The sequence below is a fragment of the Capra hircus genome, chromosome 10 (genome assembly GCF_001704415.2).
Source record: "Capra hircus breed San Clemente chromosome 10, ASM170441v1, whole genome shotgun sequence".
NCBI lineage: Eukaryota > Metazoa > Chordata > Mammalia > Artiodactyla > Bovidae > Capra > Capra hircus.
Window position 1 is genome coordinate 48,669,481 of NC_030817.1, and position 17,947 is coordinate 48,687,427.

The window sequence follows — 17,947 nt, forward strand, 5'->3', positions numbered from 1 at the left end:
CCTGCACTGTAGGAATTGCTCCTGGCAGCACAAGTCAGTATAAAACTATCTGAGCAGGTGTTTGTGAAGCCAAAAGGAGAGTAAAAGCAGAAAAACACTAGAGAATGGTTAGTGTGTTTGAGCCCCAAAAGAATATGGAGTATGTATTCAATAAAATGTTGGTGTGGTTAGACCACAGAGGCAATTCTAGGAGAACAAAAAAAGTAAGCAGCTTGGAAAATAAGACTGGATTAAATTCATTATTAAAAGTTTGCAATGTCTAAAGACTGTAGAGAGACAATAAACATCTGAAAAGATTGATCAAGAATTAGTACTTCTCTTTCTTACCAAGTTCAACAGCCCTTTGTTTTTATTATTCTTTACTTCTCTGCTGCATTTGACATTGTTAAACTACCCATTACATCTAGAAACGCTTAAATTCTCATAACATCATTTCACTTGGTTCTTTTCTGTATTCTCTTGGTCTGTCTTCTTTTTCCTCTGACAGAAGCACACCAATGAACTTTCAGTGTTTAGGCTTCAGCGCTTTCATCCCCCTCATTTGGACAGCCCATCCTTCTCAGAGATTCTGCAGTTACCTCAGCAGTGATAACTCTCAATCCTTCCAGACTTTTTTCCCTACACAATTTATTTTTATACCTCTTCGGTTGCCTGCTTTAAGTTTCATTTTTCTTGTTTTTTACTGATTGCAATATGGCCAAAAATAAACTTACCATATCTTAAGAAAAAAAAAAAAAAGGCTTTCCTCCTACTCTTTTTGCTTGAGATACCACCCTTATCTCATTTTTTTCAACTTGAAGTCCTGGTCCAATAATATCATGTAATGAAACATCTGTTTTCTTCTGTTGCTATATGGTTGGTCCAGATTCAGTTTCATGCCCATGTTGTTGTAATTGATCAGTTTCTTTCTGTGAAACTAAGCTTTCCCCAGTCTAGTTTTCAGTAAAATATTTTCAAACTGATCTTCCTCAAAAAATGCTTTCATGATGTCAACCAACTTCAGGGGCTCTCTATTTCTGTCTTAAAAAAAAATCCAGGCTCTTGTCATACCTTCTAAGTTCACTTAGGCCTTTTTTTTAAAAATTAAAATTTTTATTTTGTATTGGAATATATCCAATTAACAATGTTGTGATACTTTCAGGTGCACAGCAAAGTGACCCAGCCGTACATATAGTATTTTCAATCTCCCCCAAATTCCCCTCCCATCTCTATTTCTTACTGGGTTTCATATAAGGGAATCTTAAAATTACAATGGAAAATTGAGATGTTTTCAGAAAATAAGAGGCTCAAGAATTAACAGCAGTATACACTTTACAAATCAAATATTTACATTTACTATATTGTGTATATGTTAAAGATTTATTAAAATAAAAAGAATAAACATTAGAAAGTAAAATCATGCACATCTATACCAACCGGTAATGGATAAAGAGGAACATCCACTTGACCTAGGAAATCATCTCTTGTCTACCAAAGAAAAAAGAAAAAAATAACATTAGTAATATGCTTGATCTTTCTGGAAAACTTTGATAGCTATTGTCATCATTCATAAAAATATATAGAAGTTTTTCTGTGTTTAACCCTATGAAATATTTACGAATAAATCAATGGAAAATTAAAGGTGATATGGTACAACTTCTAATGGCAGAATAGACTAAATTACATTGAGCCTTCTGAAGATAATAACTATATACTCTGAAAATATATTAAACAACTATTTGAAAGCAACACAGAATGACCAAAAGCAAGCGGAAACTAGAAAGGAGTCAGTCCTTGAAAGAATGAACTGTACTAGGTAGGATTCCTGTTTATATGGCTTTTCACCTGGCAGTACTCCACAATTCATCTGAATGACTGGAGCTCAAAGAGAAATCCAAAATCTTATTCATTTGAGGAGTCTGAAAACTTATTTTAAAGTCAACAGTCTAACTGGAAAGTGAGGGGGACAACTCCCTTAAGGAAGAAGCCATAAGTGTCCCTCCAGATCCATGTATAAACTACCCAAATTCCTAAAGGCTGAAAGGACTCAGCATAGATTTCATAGTTGATGTTTTCCTAGGGAAGCTAGCATTTAGAATTCAGTTACCAACCTGCTACAACAAAAATCAGCTTTTCAGGGAAAGATGATCAAACTCAATGTCTTCATCATGTGCCACTTACACAGTCCTATATACAATAAAAGTCACTAAGCATACTAAGAAATAGAAAAATAGGACTCAGAAGTAAAAGGTAATTAATAGAAATGGATGACAAGATAATCCAGGTCTTGGAACTGGCAGAAAGGAAAATTAAAGTAACTGTTACAGAGATGTTCAAGGACATAAAATGGAAAATAAGGTCATAATAAACAAATATATGGGGAATCTATAAAAGAAATGAAAAATATAAAATGAAATGGAAATTATAAAAGTGAGTTAAATATATAGCTTGAAATACATATATAACTAATAAATAGAATATAGGAATTGAAGATCAGTGGATCGGCTTAACATATGATTGAAAATGACTAGAGAAAAGTTCTGTTAACCTGAAGATACATCAATAGAATTTATATAATATAAAAAAAGAGGACTTGTGGTAAAATACCAAGCAGTGTAATATATATGGCAGTGAAGTTCTAGAAAGGAGAAGGGCGGAAGGGAAAGAGAAGAGAGAAAGAGAGAGACAGAGAAAGAAAATAAGGCAGAAAAATATTTTTAGAATAAAGTCACCAGCTTCCCCAAATATTAACATCTCACATAAAACCCTAGCACAATGATCAAAACTAGGCAAACCCTTTTTAGAGGAAATATTAACACTTCTGTTTATTCAATCTTTTATTCTTAAGCTTTTTTGATTGTAAAAAAAAAAAACCCTATATATATAAAACAGACTGTAAATATCTGTCACTCATAATCTTAATCAATTCATGAATGGCACTGGTGGTTAAGAACCAGTCTGGCAATGCAGGACACAGAAGAAATGCAGATTTGATCCCTGGGCCGGGAAGAGCTCTTGGAGGAGGGCATGGCAACCCACTCAGTACTCTTGCCTGGAGAATTCCCTTGGACAGAGGAGATGGGTCAGGTTATAGTCAATAGGGTTGCAAAGAGTTGGACACAACTGAAGTGACTTAGCACACACACAGGCTTATGGAAACCTTGACCCTCTGACCCTAGTTCCTCCCCTTCCAATCTTAGTTCCCCAAGGGAACTAGGATTAACCGTTAAGTAACTGCTCTGAGACTTTCTTTCATGTATCCATCTACATACTTAATTTTTTAAATTGAGGAATAATTGACATGCAACGTTATATGAGTTTCAGATGAATTAAGTACATTAAGTACAACTTAATGATTCAATATTTGTACATACTGCAAAATAATCAACATTACAAAATTAGTTAACATTGGTCACCAAGCATAATTAAACACTTTTTTTCTTATGATGAGAACTTTTAAGATTTACTCTCAGCAAGTTTAAAATATGTGATACAGTATTATTAGCTATAGTTACCATGCTGTACAGTAAGTGCTCAAGACTTATTTATTTTAAAACTGTGAGTCTGTATCTTTTGACTCCCTTCACCAATTTACCCCACTCCTCATCCCCTGCCTCTGACAACCATCAATCTGTTCTGCATAAGCTTGGTTTTTGCTTGTTTTGTTTTTATATTCCACATATAGGTGAGAGCATACATTATCTGTCTTTCTCTGAGTTATTTCACTTTGCATAATGCCCTTGAGGTCCATCCATGGTGTTGCAAATGGCAATATTTAATTCTGTTTTTATGGCTGAATAATATTCCATGGTGTGTGTGTGTGTGTGTGTGTGTGTGTGTGTGTGTGTGTGTGTATTTTTGAATATGAGAGTGCATGTATCTTTTCAAGTTAGTATTTTTTCTCCTTTGGATAAATACCCCAAAATGGAATGGCTAAATCATATGGCAGTTCTAGTTTCAATTTTTTTAGAAATCTCCATACTGTGTTTCATAGTAGCTGTACCAAATTTACATTCCTACCAACAGTGCATAAGGGTTCCTTATCTCTGCATCATTGGTAGCACTTGTTACTGTCTTTCTGAAAATAGGCATTATGACATGTGTGAGATTATATATCTCACTATACTTTTGATTTGCATTTTCCTTATCAGTTATAATGAACATCTTTTCAGGTGTCTATTGGCCATCTGTATGTCTTCTTTGGAAAAACATCTATTTATATCCTTTGTCCATTTTTAAATTGGATTGTTTGCTTTTTGCTATTGAGTTTCATAAAAAAACCCAGGAATAACATTAACTAATCTATAGATCTTACTCAAATTTCACAAACTATCTTACTAATCTTGGTCCAGGGTTCAATCTAGGATCATACATTTAATTGCCATGTCTCCTTAGTTTCTTAATCTGGAAAGTACCTCAGTCTCTTTGTTTTTCATAATCTTGACATTTTAAAAGAGTACTGGCTAATTATAGGATGTCCATCCATTTGGGTTTGTGTATTGTTTCTTCATGGCTGAATTTAGGTTATGCATTTTTTGGTAAGAATACTATAAAAATGCTGTTGGTACACTTCTCAATGCATCATATCAGCAGGAAAAAACCCTGCATCTTACACATTACGGACAGTTAAAGATGAGTAAATTTGAGGAAAGTTTACTGCAAGAAAAAGAAAGAGAGACCTAATCCAAACAACAAGGAGCAAGAAGGGAGTCAAATGAATAACAATTAAGTCAGACTGCAGGAGAAATACTTAAGAAAAACTAATTAATGTTCCTGGAGATAAGAGACAAACATCTAGCAAATAGGATACAAAGTTATGAAAAAAAAAAAAGCAATTAAAAAAAACAAGAAAAAACTCTTGGGAATTAAACATTACCTGAAATTAAATGTTTAAGATAGAGTTAAAGAAATTTCTCAGAAAGCAGAACTAAAACACCAAAGAAAAAGACTGCAGAATTCCCCAAGTAAGGAAATTACAGGATAAATTCTAAAAGTCAACTTCTAAGTAGCAGGCATTCCAGAAAGAAAAAAAATACAGGGAACGGATAATCAAAGAGGCATTTTAAGAAATTTTCCTTATACACAAGAAAATGAAATTTGACAGAAGGCCTCACTGAGTATTAAGGAAAACGGTTAAAGAAAAGACCCATAGCAAGGCACATCACTGTGACATTTCAAAGCACCCGAGATAAAGAAATTTCAAGAGCTTTGAGAGATACAAAACAGATCATACTCCAAACTGAAAGACAAGAAATAATGCTTTCAAAATTCTGAGAGAAAAAAAAAAGTATCTTGCATAGAATTCTATACCCAGCCAAAATAACTTTTCCAATAATGAAAGCAGAATAAAGACACTGGTGTTCTAAGGTAATGGAAGATATATTTTGCCAAAATAAGGGAGTACAACGTGGTAAGGAAAGATGCAGAGGATTCAAGACAGGAGAGAAGAAAAAAGAATCTCTAACAGGGTTTAATGAGAATTAAATTATTTAATATACACAAAATACTTTGCATAATACATAGTATGCAGTAAGAGTTGGACTGAAGAAAGTTGAGTGCCGAAGAATTGATGCTTTTGAACTGTGGTGTTGGAGAAGACTCTTGAGAGTCCCTTGGACTGCAACGAGATCCAACCAGTCCATTCTAAAGGAGATCAGTCCTGGGTGTTCTTGAAGGAATGATGCTAAAGCTGAAACTCCAGTACTTTGGCCACCTCATGCAAAAAGCTGACTCATTGGAAAAGACTCTGATGCTGGGAGGGATTGGGGGCAGGAGAAGGGGACGACAGAGGATGAGATGGCTGGATGGCATCACTGACTCGATGGACGTGAGTTTGAGTGAATTCATGCCAGGGAGGCCTGGCGTGCTGCAATTCATGGGGTCGCAAAGAGTCGGACACGACTGAGTGACTGAACTGAACTGAACTGAAGAATTCAATAAATGTTAGCCGTTATATTTGAAATGCTAGATATTATAATGAAACCTCTGCTCCCTTTACTATGGACCCGTCTTTGAACATTTCAAATAGATACATGCCATTAAAGGAGCATGACTGGAGAAGAAAGCCTAGCAAATTAGCTTAGTTTAGGGGCATATTCCTATTCTTGAACATGAACTGATGATAATTTTTGAAATGGACAAGTTGCCTTTAATGACACCCTTAAGGCTATGCTGTGGTATATTTCTTTTTTTGTTTTTATGGCAAGCAGATGTTATACCCCATAAATTTGATCTTTAAGAAGCTATGAATAACAAAGTAAAACACAACAAAATACAGTTAAATCTCAATCGAGATAACTGAGGGATAAAACATTTTGGTTAACTGAATTATCTAATTAACTTAGGTTTAGGCTTACCCAGGTAAAGAAACAAAACATTTTTGGTGGATTTAGTCTTACTGAATAGCCTGTCCACAGTAAACTGAATTCAGTGAGCATCTATCTGTTTGATGATTCATGATCTTTTAGTGCTTCAAAAACATTGATGTGGTCCCTTATCACTAAAGTAACACACATAGAGAACAGGGTTTCTTAACTTGGGCACTATTGACAATATAAGCCAGATAAACTTTTTGTTGCTGTGGGATCTGTTCCATGCACTGAAGGATGTTTAGCAGCATCCTGAAATGGCAACCCACTCCAGTACTCTTGCCTAGAAAATTCCATGGATGGAAGAGCCTGGTGGGCTACAGTCCATGGGGTCACAAAGAGTCAGACACGACTGAGCGATTTCATGACATCACGAGGTTTCTACCAATTAGATGCCAGTAGCACTCCTCCATCAGTTGTGATGACCAAAAATATCTCCTGGCATTGCCAAATGTCCTTTGGGTAGCAAAACTGTCCCTGGTTGAGAACCACTGCTATAAAACAGAATGTCTCAACCAATGAGCAAAAGACACCCCACTTTAAAAAACAATGGCTTTACTGAGATATAATTCACATCCTATACAATTCAACCACTTAAAGTTTGCAATCAATTTTAGAACATTTTCATCACCCCCAAAAGAAAATCCATATCTATCAGCAGTCACACCCCATTTCCCTCTTTCTTTAGCTCCAGGCAACCACCAATCTATTTTATGTCTCTATGGCTTTACCTATTCTGGACATTTCACATAAATGAAGTCCTATATATGAGGTTCTTTATGACTGGCTTCTTTAACTTACAAGAAATGTTTTCAAGGTTCATTCATGTTGTAGCAAGTATCAGCACTTATTCCTTTTTTACTGCTAAATATTACATTATATGGATATATCATATTGTTTATCTGTTGATTAAATTTGGACTATTCCCATTTTTTGGCAATTATAAATCAGACTGCTATGAATATTCTAGTACAAGTTTTAGGACTGACACATGATCTCATCTTTCTTGGGTATATTCTTAGGAGTAGAGTTTCTGAGTAATATGGTAACTCTTTAATCCTCTGAGGGACTGCCAGACTTTCCAAAGTGGTTGCACCTTCTGCATTCCCATCAGTACTGTAGGAGGGTTTTAATTTCTCTATATCCTTGCCAATACTTATTATTATCTATCTTTTTGATACAGACCTCCTAGTAGGTGTGAAGTGATATCTCATTAAGGTTTGTTTGCATTTCCTTGATGATCAATGATGCTGAGCACAGTTTCATGTGTTTATTGTGCTCCTTAGTTCTTAAAACCTCTTTCTTATTAGAAATCTTTCCTAGAGATTCAGTCTCCATTACAGAGGCAGTGCCTGGTCATTGTGGGACAGAAAGAAAACATCTTATCCCATATTCCTTTTTTCATTGGTTGCACTGTGTGGATAAGAGCATAGAGCAAAAGATTCCACATCCTGAACCGTTCCCTGTCTCAAGTATTTCTCATATATAAAAATGCATTTTAGAAAGTTCTTGCAACAAATCTTCCTTCTTTAAAAGAGGTGATCTAAAATGAGCTTCCTAACATCTACTTAAAATGAAATGATCCCAAAGAACCATATTTCTAACCCTGGAAGAATGAACACATTTTCCAAACTAAAAATCAATGTGCATGGTCTGAGGCGATGGAGAATACAAAACTTGGAACTATCCTGGAAAGTCTGGGACATATGGTTACTATAAATATAGGACAATTAGAGGTTCTTTTTCCATTTACAAAGAAAAAGCAATAGTTTAAAATTCATTCCTATGAAGGCAAGCCAGTCTGTGATGTTCATTAATGTTTCCCTAGCCAACCAATTGTTCCAAACTGAATACTCAAGCACTTCTTTGTACGAATTATTTCTTATATTGAACTGCATACAGCTCACTTCATAAAGCAAATTTGCGTTTGGTAAAACAGAAGTCATTGAAGAATGCCTGAAAATCTGAGAAAGAATTTAGAACAGCGGGTGATTTTAAACAACCGTCTAGGGTACAGTTTAGTCAGCAAAAAACACTTTTTCCAATATCTAAAGATACAAATTTTAATCTCTTAAAACTATTTTTGTAACATTAAAAGATAAAAATCCAAATTGCTATTTTTGAAAAATTTCAGTTAGAACTATATACATGGCTCTAAGTTTATCAAGACAAACTTATTAACTTTGATAAACCTGCATAGCGGCTGAATGCTCTGCTTTACAAGAACCCAACGTTATAAAAAAAGTCAGAATTTAAAAAACAGGTATGTTAAAGTGTCATAGCTTTGAAGAATACTTGGCTTTAAAAAATGTTTCTACTAAATCTGAGTTACAGATAACTTCCCAGAGTAAATCTACTGTACAGAGCAAAATATTAAAGGAAGAATCACTTCCTTATAATCAGAGCCAAGCAACAGAGCCAAAGTTTTCTGCTGTAATATCCAACTTTTCATTTCAATCATACATTTTAATCACTAAAAATGAACTTTACACCTGGTCATTAAATATAACATAGTTTCAATTTTCAGACTTAGCTATCAGCAAGTCTATTATCAGCAATTTATAATAAAGATGATTTTTCAAGTTCATTCTAAAACAACACACACACACACAGGGTACAAAATTAAAAGATAAAACTTCCTAGCCTCCACCCATCTAACTCTACACTCTGTCCACCCAGAGAAAATAGCTGTTATTTTTTGTGTTTGGTGTGTCTGAAACCATTCAGAGTGATCTCTGATACACTCTAATGTATCTTAATTTTTTACTCTTCAATACCTCTAATGCCTTGTCCAATCTTGGTCCACAATGAGATATTTTACCTATTTGATGGGGATATAGTATATGCCAATGTATGGAATATTGGAATTTATTTAGCTAGTTCAGATATTTAGGTTGTTTCTGTCTTTTGCCCAGGGCTTCCCAGGTGGCACAATGGTAAAGAATCCAACTGCCATTGCAAGAGATACAAGAGATGTGGGTTCAATCCCTGGGGCAGGAAGATCCCCTAGAATAGGAAATGGCAACTCACTCCCAGATTCTTGGCTGGAAAATTCCATGAACAGTGGAGCCTGGTGGAGTCCCAAAGAGTTGGACACAACTGAGCATCCACACACAAGCAATGTTTCAACAAATAAAGTTGTATTTATAATTTTTCAGATATACCCAAGATAATTTTTATTTTGTGTAATAATAAATACTACACTAAACTAACCGGAACTAATCTGAAATGGAAGCAGATCTCAGTGACTGACTGGATGTTACAGAAGGAAGCAGTGTCCTGAGTAAGCTGAAAAGCACGTGTAAGTTTTCAAAGATAAGATCAAGATAAAAGATTTAAGATAGTTTGCATTTAAATGAATATCTTGCTCAATAACTACTGTCTTCACACAACAGCTTTCAAATTCTCTATGTGAAAATGTCATGATTCTTCTGCAGAGATCACTAATAGCCTAAAAAAAAATTTACTGGGGCAGGCAGTGAAAAAGAAACAAATTCCTATCTATAAAATGCTCAAGCCATGATTGATTATATTATTTAAATTAAGTCAACAGATCAAGAATTATTTCAGAGATCACAAAAGAGAAGAGTAGAATTTAAAACTCTGAACCTGAGATACTAAAAGTGAAATTATCTAAAAACCTTTTTGTATAAGATAAAATTTAAACTCTCATTCTACTGTTTATCTTAAGAGGATAAATGTTTTCTTGATTTGAACACATGAAAAGTCAATATTTTGACTTAGAGGATATTAGCACATGTGAATCTCTGAGAAAAATAAGCAGAACTTTTATGAATGGACTCATTTACAGTATTTTTTTTAAAAAAACACAAGAAACCATATATTTCCTACTTTTAAAATTTTATAAAACTATTATTTTTAATGAATATCCTTACTCTCAAAATTCATACAACATGAATGTATACCACATCCTAAATATTATAATTAAACAAGGATTATGAAAATCATGCTAAATTCAGCTTAACTATTTTCTAATACATACAAATCTTAGTAAGTAAAACTACTGTTTCCTTCACTTTTTACAGTTTTTCTACCTTCCCTCTTACATACTGACTCACTTTATATTATGATCTGCTTATTTTACACATCTTTCTGGAAGTTCAAGATTTACTGATTTAATCGTTTTTAGTATGTTGAGGGGAAAATGGTGTTAGCTAAACAAACAGTATAATCTGATCTATGCTATAAAATCACAGTGCTGTGGAGACTGGATGTCTTTGCTTAAAGCAAACACTCACCACACCAAACTCGTGACTTTCTCTGGCTAGCCAGCCTGTCTGGCAGATTTAACTGTAAGACACAAACTGTACTTGTTCTTTGATAATAGCTTCATACTGCTTGACAATTTCAGTACTTGCATCCTACAGCCTTTAGCAACTCTCACATTTTAAAAGGGATTTTAACCTAATAGATGGAGGTAGGAAGGGAGTCTGGGAAAGCCACTGTCTATATCAGTTTCACTTTGAATTTTCCTGCTCTGAATTTCAGTTTCTTTGGAGGACTCTAGAATCATCACAGATTTGTGAAAGCTGAAGATTTACCTTGACCTGTTCCTCTATCTTTACATCCTTTGAAATGTAGTTTGTAATTTACTGTGAGGCTTTTCAAACAAAAACCATTAAAAAAATACAGTATTGTATAGCTCACAGAACTTTACTTGGTGCTCTGTGGTGACCTAAATGGGAAGAAAATTAAAATTAAAAAAAGGAGGATATGTGCATATGTGTAGCTGATTCACTTTTCTATGCAGCAGAAATGAATACAATGTTGAAGAACAACTAAAAAAATTAATTATAAAATAAAAATTAAATAAACAACATATGGTATAGAAGAGAAGGAATCTAAAGCAAGAGTAAACTGTTATCAGGTTGTATATCAAGCATAAACAGGATTTTATAATAATTTTCAAAATTAAATTTTAGTATATCTAACCTACTTTTATAGCAATTTACATTGTAGTATGTCCCTAAACCAGGAAACTACTAAAGGAGTGAAGAAGGTTTTGCATTTATTACAACTTCCCCTCCTTCAAAAAAGATGAAGGGCTCATCGATTTTTCCCATTGTTTCCAAACTGCATTTCTAAACAAAGGAAAATAAGAGGACAAAATATATAAAGTTATAATTCAATGAGGGAATACCCACAGATAGACAACTCATAAAAGGGATAAGGATCTTCCTTTCAGAGAGAAAAATATTCATTCTAAATTAAAAATAGACACAGAGATTCATTCTTTTGAGCTTCAATAAATTATGATACTACTTCTTTTCTTTCTAGGAATGTCTGCCAAGCCACCAGGGAAAGAAAAAAGGCAAACATTTGAAATGACAGAAGCTAATATCCTAGAGAACTGTACCTGTAGTTTAAATGAGAAACTAGCAAACTGCTGTAAATGTTGAGAAAGATATATTGACTATAAATCTAAGAAACCAAAGAGTTGCGTAAAATCTAAGATATTTAATTTAAAACTGAGTTTAGTTCTAGAAGATGAACTAACATCATCCTTTTAAAATGGATCAATGAAGCTGTGACAGTTGAGAAAACAGCCAAGATGCTTCTGCTTTCAACCTAACACTTTCCAAAGCTTTGGGTTGATTTAGTCCATTCAAGACGTTTTCAAAGCTCAGAGTGTCAGAATCACCTGGAGGGCTTTTTTTTTTCTTTTTAATTTAAATTTATTTATTTTAATTGGAGGCTAATTACAATATGGTATTGGTTTTGCCATACATCAACATGAGTCCACCACAGGTGTACATGTGTTCCCCATCCTGAACCCCTCTCCCACCTCCCTCCCCGTTACCATCCCTCTGGGTCATCCCAGTGCACCAGCCCCAGGCATCCTGTATCCTGCATCGAACCTGGACTGGCGACTCGTTTCTTATATGATATTATACATGTTTCAATTTCATTCTCCCAAATCATCCCACCCTCTCCCTCTCTGGTGGGCTTCTTAAAGACAGATCACTGCCCCCTCCCTCTTAAGTGATACTAAGACAGCCAATCCAGTAGTCATATCTCAGTTCAGTTCAGTCACTGAGTCATGCGACCCCATGAACTGCAGCACGCCAGGCCTCCCTGTCCATCACCAAATCACGGAGTTCACTCAAACTCATGTCCATCGAGTAGGTGATGCCATCCAGCCATCTTATCCTCTGTCATCCCCTTCTCCTCCTGCCCCCAATTCCTTCCAGCATCAAACTCTTTCCCAATGAGTCAACTCTTCACGTGAGGTGGCAAAGTACTGGAGTTTCAGCCTCAGCATCAGTCCTTCCAAACAACACCCAGGACTGGTCTTCTCTAGGATGGACTGGTTGGATCTCCTTGCAGTCCAAGGGACTCTCAAGAGTCTTCTCCAGCATCACAGTCAGAAAGCATCAATTCTTCGGCACTCAGATTTCTTCACAGTCCAACTCTCAAATCCACACATGACTACTGGACAAACCATAGCCTTGACTAGATGGACCTTTGTTGGCAAAGTAATGTCTCTGCTTTTGAATATGCTGTCTAGGTTGGTCATAACTTTTCTTCCAAGGAGTAAGTGTCTTTTAATTTCATGGCTGCAATCACCATCTGCAGTAATTTTGGAGCCCCCCCCAAATAAAGTCTGACACTGTTTCCACTGTTTCCCCATCTATTTCCCATGAAGTGGTGGGACCAGATGCCATGATCTTCATTTTCTGAATGTTGAGCTTTCAGCCAACTTTTTCACTCTCTTCTTTCACTTTCATCAAGAGGCTTTTTAGCTCCTCTTCACTTTCTGCCATAAGGGTGGTGTCATCTGCATATCTGAGGTTATTGATATTTCTCCTGGCAATCTTGATTCCAGCTTGTGCTTCTTCCAGCCCAGCGTTTCTCATGATGTACTCTGTATATAAGTTAAATAAGCAGGGTGACAATATACAGACTTGACGTACTCCTTTTCCTATTTGGAACCAGTCTGTTGGTCCATGTCCAGTTCTAACTGTTGCTTCCTGACCTGCATATAGGTTTCTCAAGAGGCTGGTCAGGTGGTCTGGTATTCCCCTCTCTTTCAGAATTTTCCACAGTTTATTCTGATCCACACAGTCAAAGGCTTTGGCATAGTCAATAAAGCAGAAATAGATGTTTTTCTGGAACTCTCTTGCTTTTTGATGTTGCCACAGATGTTGGCAATTTGATCTGTGGTTCCTCTGCCTTTTCTAAAACTAGCTTGAACATCTGGAAGTTCACGGTTCACATATTGCTGAAGCCTGGCTTGGAAAATTTTGAGCATTACTTTACTAGTGTGTGAGACGAGTGCAATTGTGCGGTAGTTTGAGCATTCTTTGGGATTGCCTTTCTTTGGGATTGGAATGAAAACTGACCTTTTCCAGTCCTGTGGCCACTGCTGAGTTTTCCAAATTTGCTGGCATATTGAGTGCAGCACTTTCACAGCATCATCTTTCAGGATTTGAAATAGCTCAACTGGAATTCCATCACCTCCACTAGCTTTGTTGGTAGTGATGCTTTCTAAGGCCCACTTGACTTCACATTCCAGGATGTCTGGCTCTCAGTAAGTGATCACACCATCATGATTATCTTGGTTGTGAAGATCTTTTTGTACAGTTTTTCTGTGTATTCTTTCCACCTCTTCTTAATATCTTCTGCTTCTGTTAGGTCCATACTATTTCTGTTCTTTATCGAGCCCATCTTTGCATGAAATGTTCTCTTGGTATCTCTAATTTTCTTGAAGAGATCTCTAGTCTTTCCCATTCTGTTGTTTTCCTCTATTTCTTTGCATTGATCACTGAAGAAGGCTTTCTTATCTCTCCTTGCTATTCCTTGGGACTCTGCATTCAGATGCTTATATCTTTCCTTTTCTCCTTTGCTTTTTGCTTCTCTTCTTTTCACAGCTATTTGTAAGGCCTCCCCAGACAGCCATTTTGCTTGTTTGCATTTCTTTTCCATGGGGATGGTCTTGATCCCTGTCTCCTGTACAATGTCACAAACCTCCATCCATAGTTCATCAGGCACTCTGTCTATTAGATCTAGTCCCTTAAATCTATTTCTCACTTCCACTGTACAATCATAAGGGATTTGATTTAGGTCATATCTGAATGGTCTAGCAGTTTTCCCTACTTTCTTCAATTTGAGTCTGAATTTGGCAATAAGGAGTTCATGATCTGAGCCACAGTCAGCTCCGTGTCTTGTTTTTGCTGACTGTATAGAGCTTCTCCATCTTTGGCTGCAAAGAATATAATCAATTTGACTTCATTGCTGACCATCTGGTGATGTCCATGTGTAGAGTCTTCTCTTGTGTTGTTGGAAGAGGGTGTTTGCTATGACCAGTGTATTCTCTTGGCAAAACTCTATTAGCCTTTGCCCTGCTTCATTCTGTACTCCAAGGCCAAATTTGCCTGTTACTCCAGGTGTTCCTTGACTTCCTACTTTTGCATTCCAGTCCCCTATAATGAAAAGGACATCTTTTTTGGGTTTTAGTTTTAAAAGGTCTGACAGAATGTGGTCCACTGGAGAAGGGAATGGCAAACCACTTCAGTATTCTTGCCTTGGCAACCCCATGAACAGTATGAAAAGCCAAAATGATAGGATACTGAAAGAGGAACTCCCCAGGTCAGTGGTGCCCAATATGCTACAAGAGATCAGTGGAGAAATAACTCCAGAAAGAATAAAGGGATGGAGCCAAAGCAAAAACAATACGCAGCTGTGGATGTACTGGTGATAGAAACAAGGTCTGATGCTGTAAAGAGCAATACTGCATAGAAACCTGGAATATTAGGTCCACGAATCAAGGCAAATTGGAAGTGGTCAAACAGGAGATGGCAAGAGTGAACACTGACATTCTAAGAATCAGTGAACTAAAATGGACTGGAAAGGCTGATTTTAACTCAGATGACCATTATATCTACTACTGCGGGCAGGAATCATGGTCAACAAAAGAGTCTGAAATAGAGTACTTGGATCCAATCTCAAAAACGACAGAATGATCTCTGTTCGTTTCCAAGGCAAACCATTCAATATCACGGTGATCCAAGCCTATGCCCCAACCAGTAACACTGAAGAAGCTGAAGTAGAACAGTTCTATGAAGACCTACAAGACCTTTTAGTTACACCTAGAGAACCACATCTCTATTCAATTCAATTTCTGGATTTTGTCCTGAAAACCAGGACAAGTGAACAGTGATTGATAATAGCTGAAAATGAATGAGCTGGGCATTTAAATTTATCTGTTTTTGTCCTGCCTACATCCAAATGGACTTGGTAATTTTAAGGTAACTCACAATATAAACAGCACTTAGAGATAACACAGAAGAGAAATCCTCTAAAAGAAGCACAAGGAGTCAGGGATCTATATAGCTGCATTCCTTTTTGGCTTAAAATGTACAAATAAAAACATATTTTCTAATGATGGCAATGCTCTTTTCAAAATCTTGGAAGGCTTTGTATCATAGAAACATCATTTTCAAGGGTGTTCTGAGGAATAAATATCTGCTGGATACTAAAAGACTTCAGAAGTGGTCACATGATTGGGGAACATTTGGCTAAACAAAATTCTAAAGTTTATTTCCTGTAGGACTTTAGGAACTTTACTAGTATACATTGTGACATTCCTAGAATGTGGAATAGCATGTGGCATTATACAAATGTATTAATCAATGGGATGGGTTTTACAAAGGTATCTTACAAACTGGTGAGGAACATTTAAAAATGTTAAAATATTTAAAAATCAAAATTAAATGTTAAAAATAAAATATTTAAATATAAAAAAAACAAAACATTCAGCGCCATCCCTGTGCTGAGGTTGGCCATAAGCACTCATCTGGATAGGGATTCCAGACAGACTTAGGTCTTCTATTTTTGTTTTTCTAATATACCTTACAGTCTTATCTATTAATACAAGACTCCCAATTGAGTTTTCATGCTTGTGCTGAACAAATCCAGTATTTTGCCCTCAAACTCCCTTCAACTTCCTGGACAATTTCTTTTTCCCTTTGCGTATATAAACCCAGTCTCCTGAAATGGAAATCAAAACTATAATGAAGTATCACCTCACACCAGTCAGAATGGCTGCCATCAAGAAAATCTACAAACAATAAATGCTGGAAAGAGTGTGGTGAAAAAGGAACCCTCTTGTACTGTTGCTAGGAATGTAAACTGATATAGTCACTATGGAGAACAGTATGGAGCTTCCTTCAAAAACTAAAAATAGAACTATCATATGACCCAGGAATCTCACTACAGGTTATATTCCCTGAGAAAACCAACCATAATTCAAAAAGACACATGTACCCTAATGTTCACTGCAGCACTGTTTACAATAGGTCATGGAAGCATCCTAAATGTCCATCAACAGATGAACGGAGAAAGAAGATATGGTATATACATAGAAAGGACTATTACTTACTCATAAAAAGGAACAAATCTGAGTCTAACTGGAGTCTAATGAGGTGGATGAACCAAGAGCCTGTTTTACAAACTGAAGTAAGTCAGAAAGAGAAGAACAAATATCATATATTAACACACATATGTGGAATCTAGAAAAATGGTACTGATGAGCCTACTGGCAGGGAAGCTCTTAGACACAGAGTAGCAGACACAGAGAACAGACTTGTGGACACAACAGGGAAAGAAGAGGGTGGGATAAATACAGTGAGCAGCATCGAAACATAAATTACCATATGGAAAATAGATAGCCAGTAGGAATTTGCTGAATGACACAGGGAGAACAAACTGGTACTCTATGACCACCTAGAGGGGCGGGATGTGGCGGGAGATGGGAAGGAGGTTCAAGAGGGAGGGGACATATGCATACCTATGGCTGACTCATGCTGATGTATGGCAGAAACCAACATAACACTGTAAAGCAATTAGCTTCCAGTTAAAAACAAACTTTAAACAATTTAAAACAGTAAAAAAAAAAAAAAAAAGAAAGAAAGAAAGAACTATCATTAAAAATACGTTACAGATGAGCCTATTTGCAGGGCAGGAATAGAGACGCAGATGTAGAGAAGGGACACGTGGACACAGAGGGGAGGGAAAGGTGGGATGATGGGAGACTGGGGTTGGCGTATGTGTACTACCACGTGTAAAAGAGATGGAACCTGCTATACAGTATGGGGAGCTCAGCTTGGTGTTCTGTGACGATCTAGTGGGACCGAGTGGGGAGGGAAGTACAAGAGGGAGGGGATGTATGTATATGTATAGCTGATTCACTTCGTTGTACAGAAGAAACTAACACAACACTGTGAAGCATTTATACTCCAATAAAAAAAAACCCCTATCTCCTTATGAGGCCCTGTTCAACACCATTAAAAAAATTTTTTTCTGTTATAGTTGATTAACAGTGTTGTGCTAGTTTCAGGCATATAGCAGAGTGATTCAGTTATATATATATATATATATATATATATATACATATGTATCTATTCTTTTTCACATTCTTTTCCCATTTTAGGTTATTACAGATTTTGAGCAGAGTTCCCTATGCTACACAGTAGGTCCTTGTTTATTATCTATTTTAATTATGATAGTGTGTACATATGAATCCCCAAATTTTTCTTTAAGAGATTAAATTGCTCATTTCCTTCTCTGTAATTCTACTC

The 17,947-nt window shown here is 36.1% G+C and overlaps 1 protein-coding gene across 4 annotated transcripts in view; it reads right to left on the reverse strand.

The window, feature by feature from the left end:
- Nucleotides 1–17,947, reverse strand: part of NEDD4 (neural precursor cell expressed, developmentally down-regulated 4, E3 ubiquitin protein ligase) — a 144,155-nt gene that overhangs the window by 51,283 nt on the left and 74,925 nt on the right. For all 4 annotated transcript variants that reach the window (XR_001918678.1, XM_018054245.1, XM_018054244.1 and 1 more), the window contains one exon: nt 1,417–1,467. Coding sequence is in view for 3 of the 4 variants with exons in the window: in XM_018054245.1 (XP_017909734.1) it covers nt 1,417–1,467 (51 nt within the window). In the remaining variant the exon portion in view is untranslated. The remainder of the gene's footprint in view (nt 1–1,416; nt 1,468–17,947) is intronic.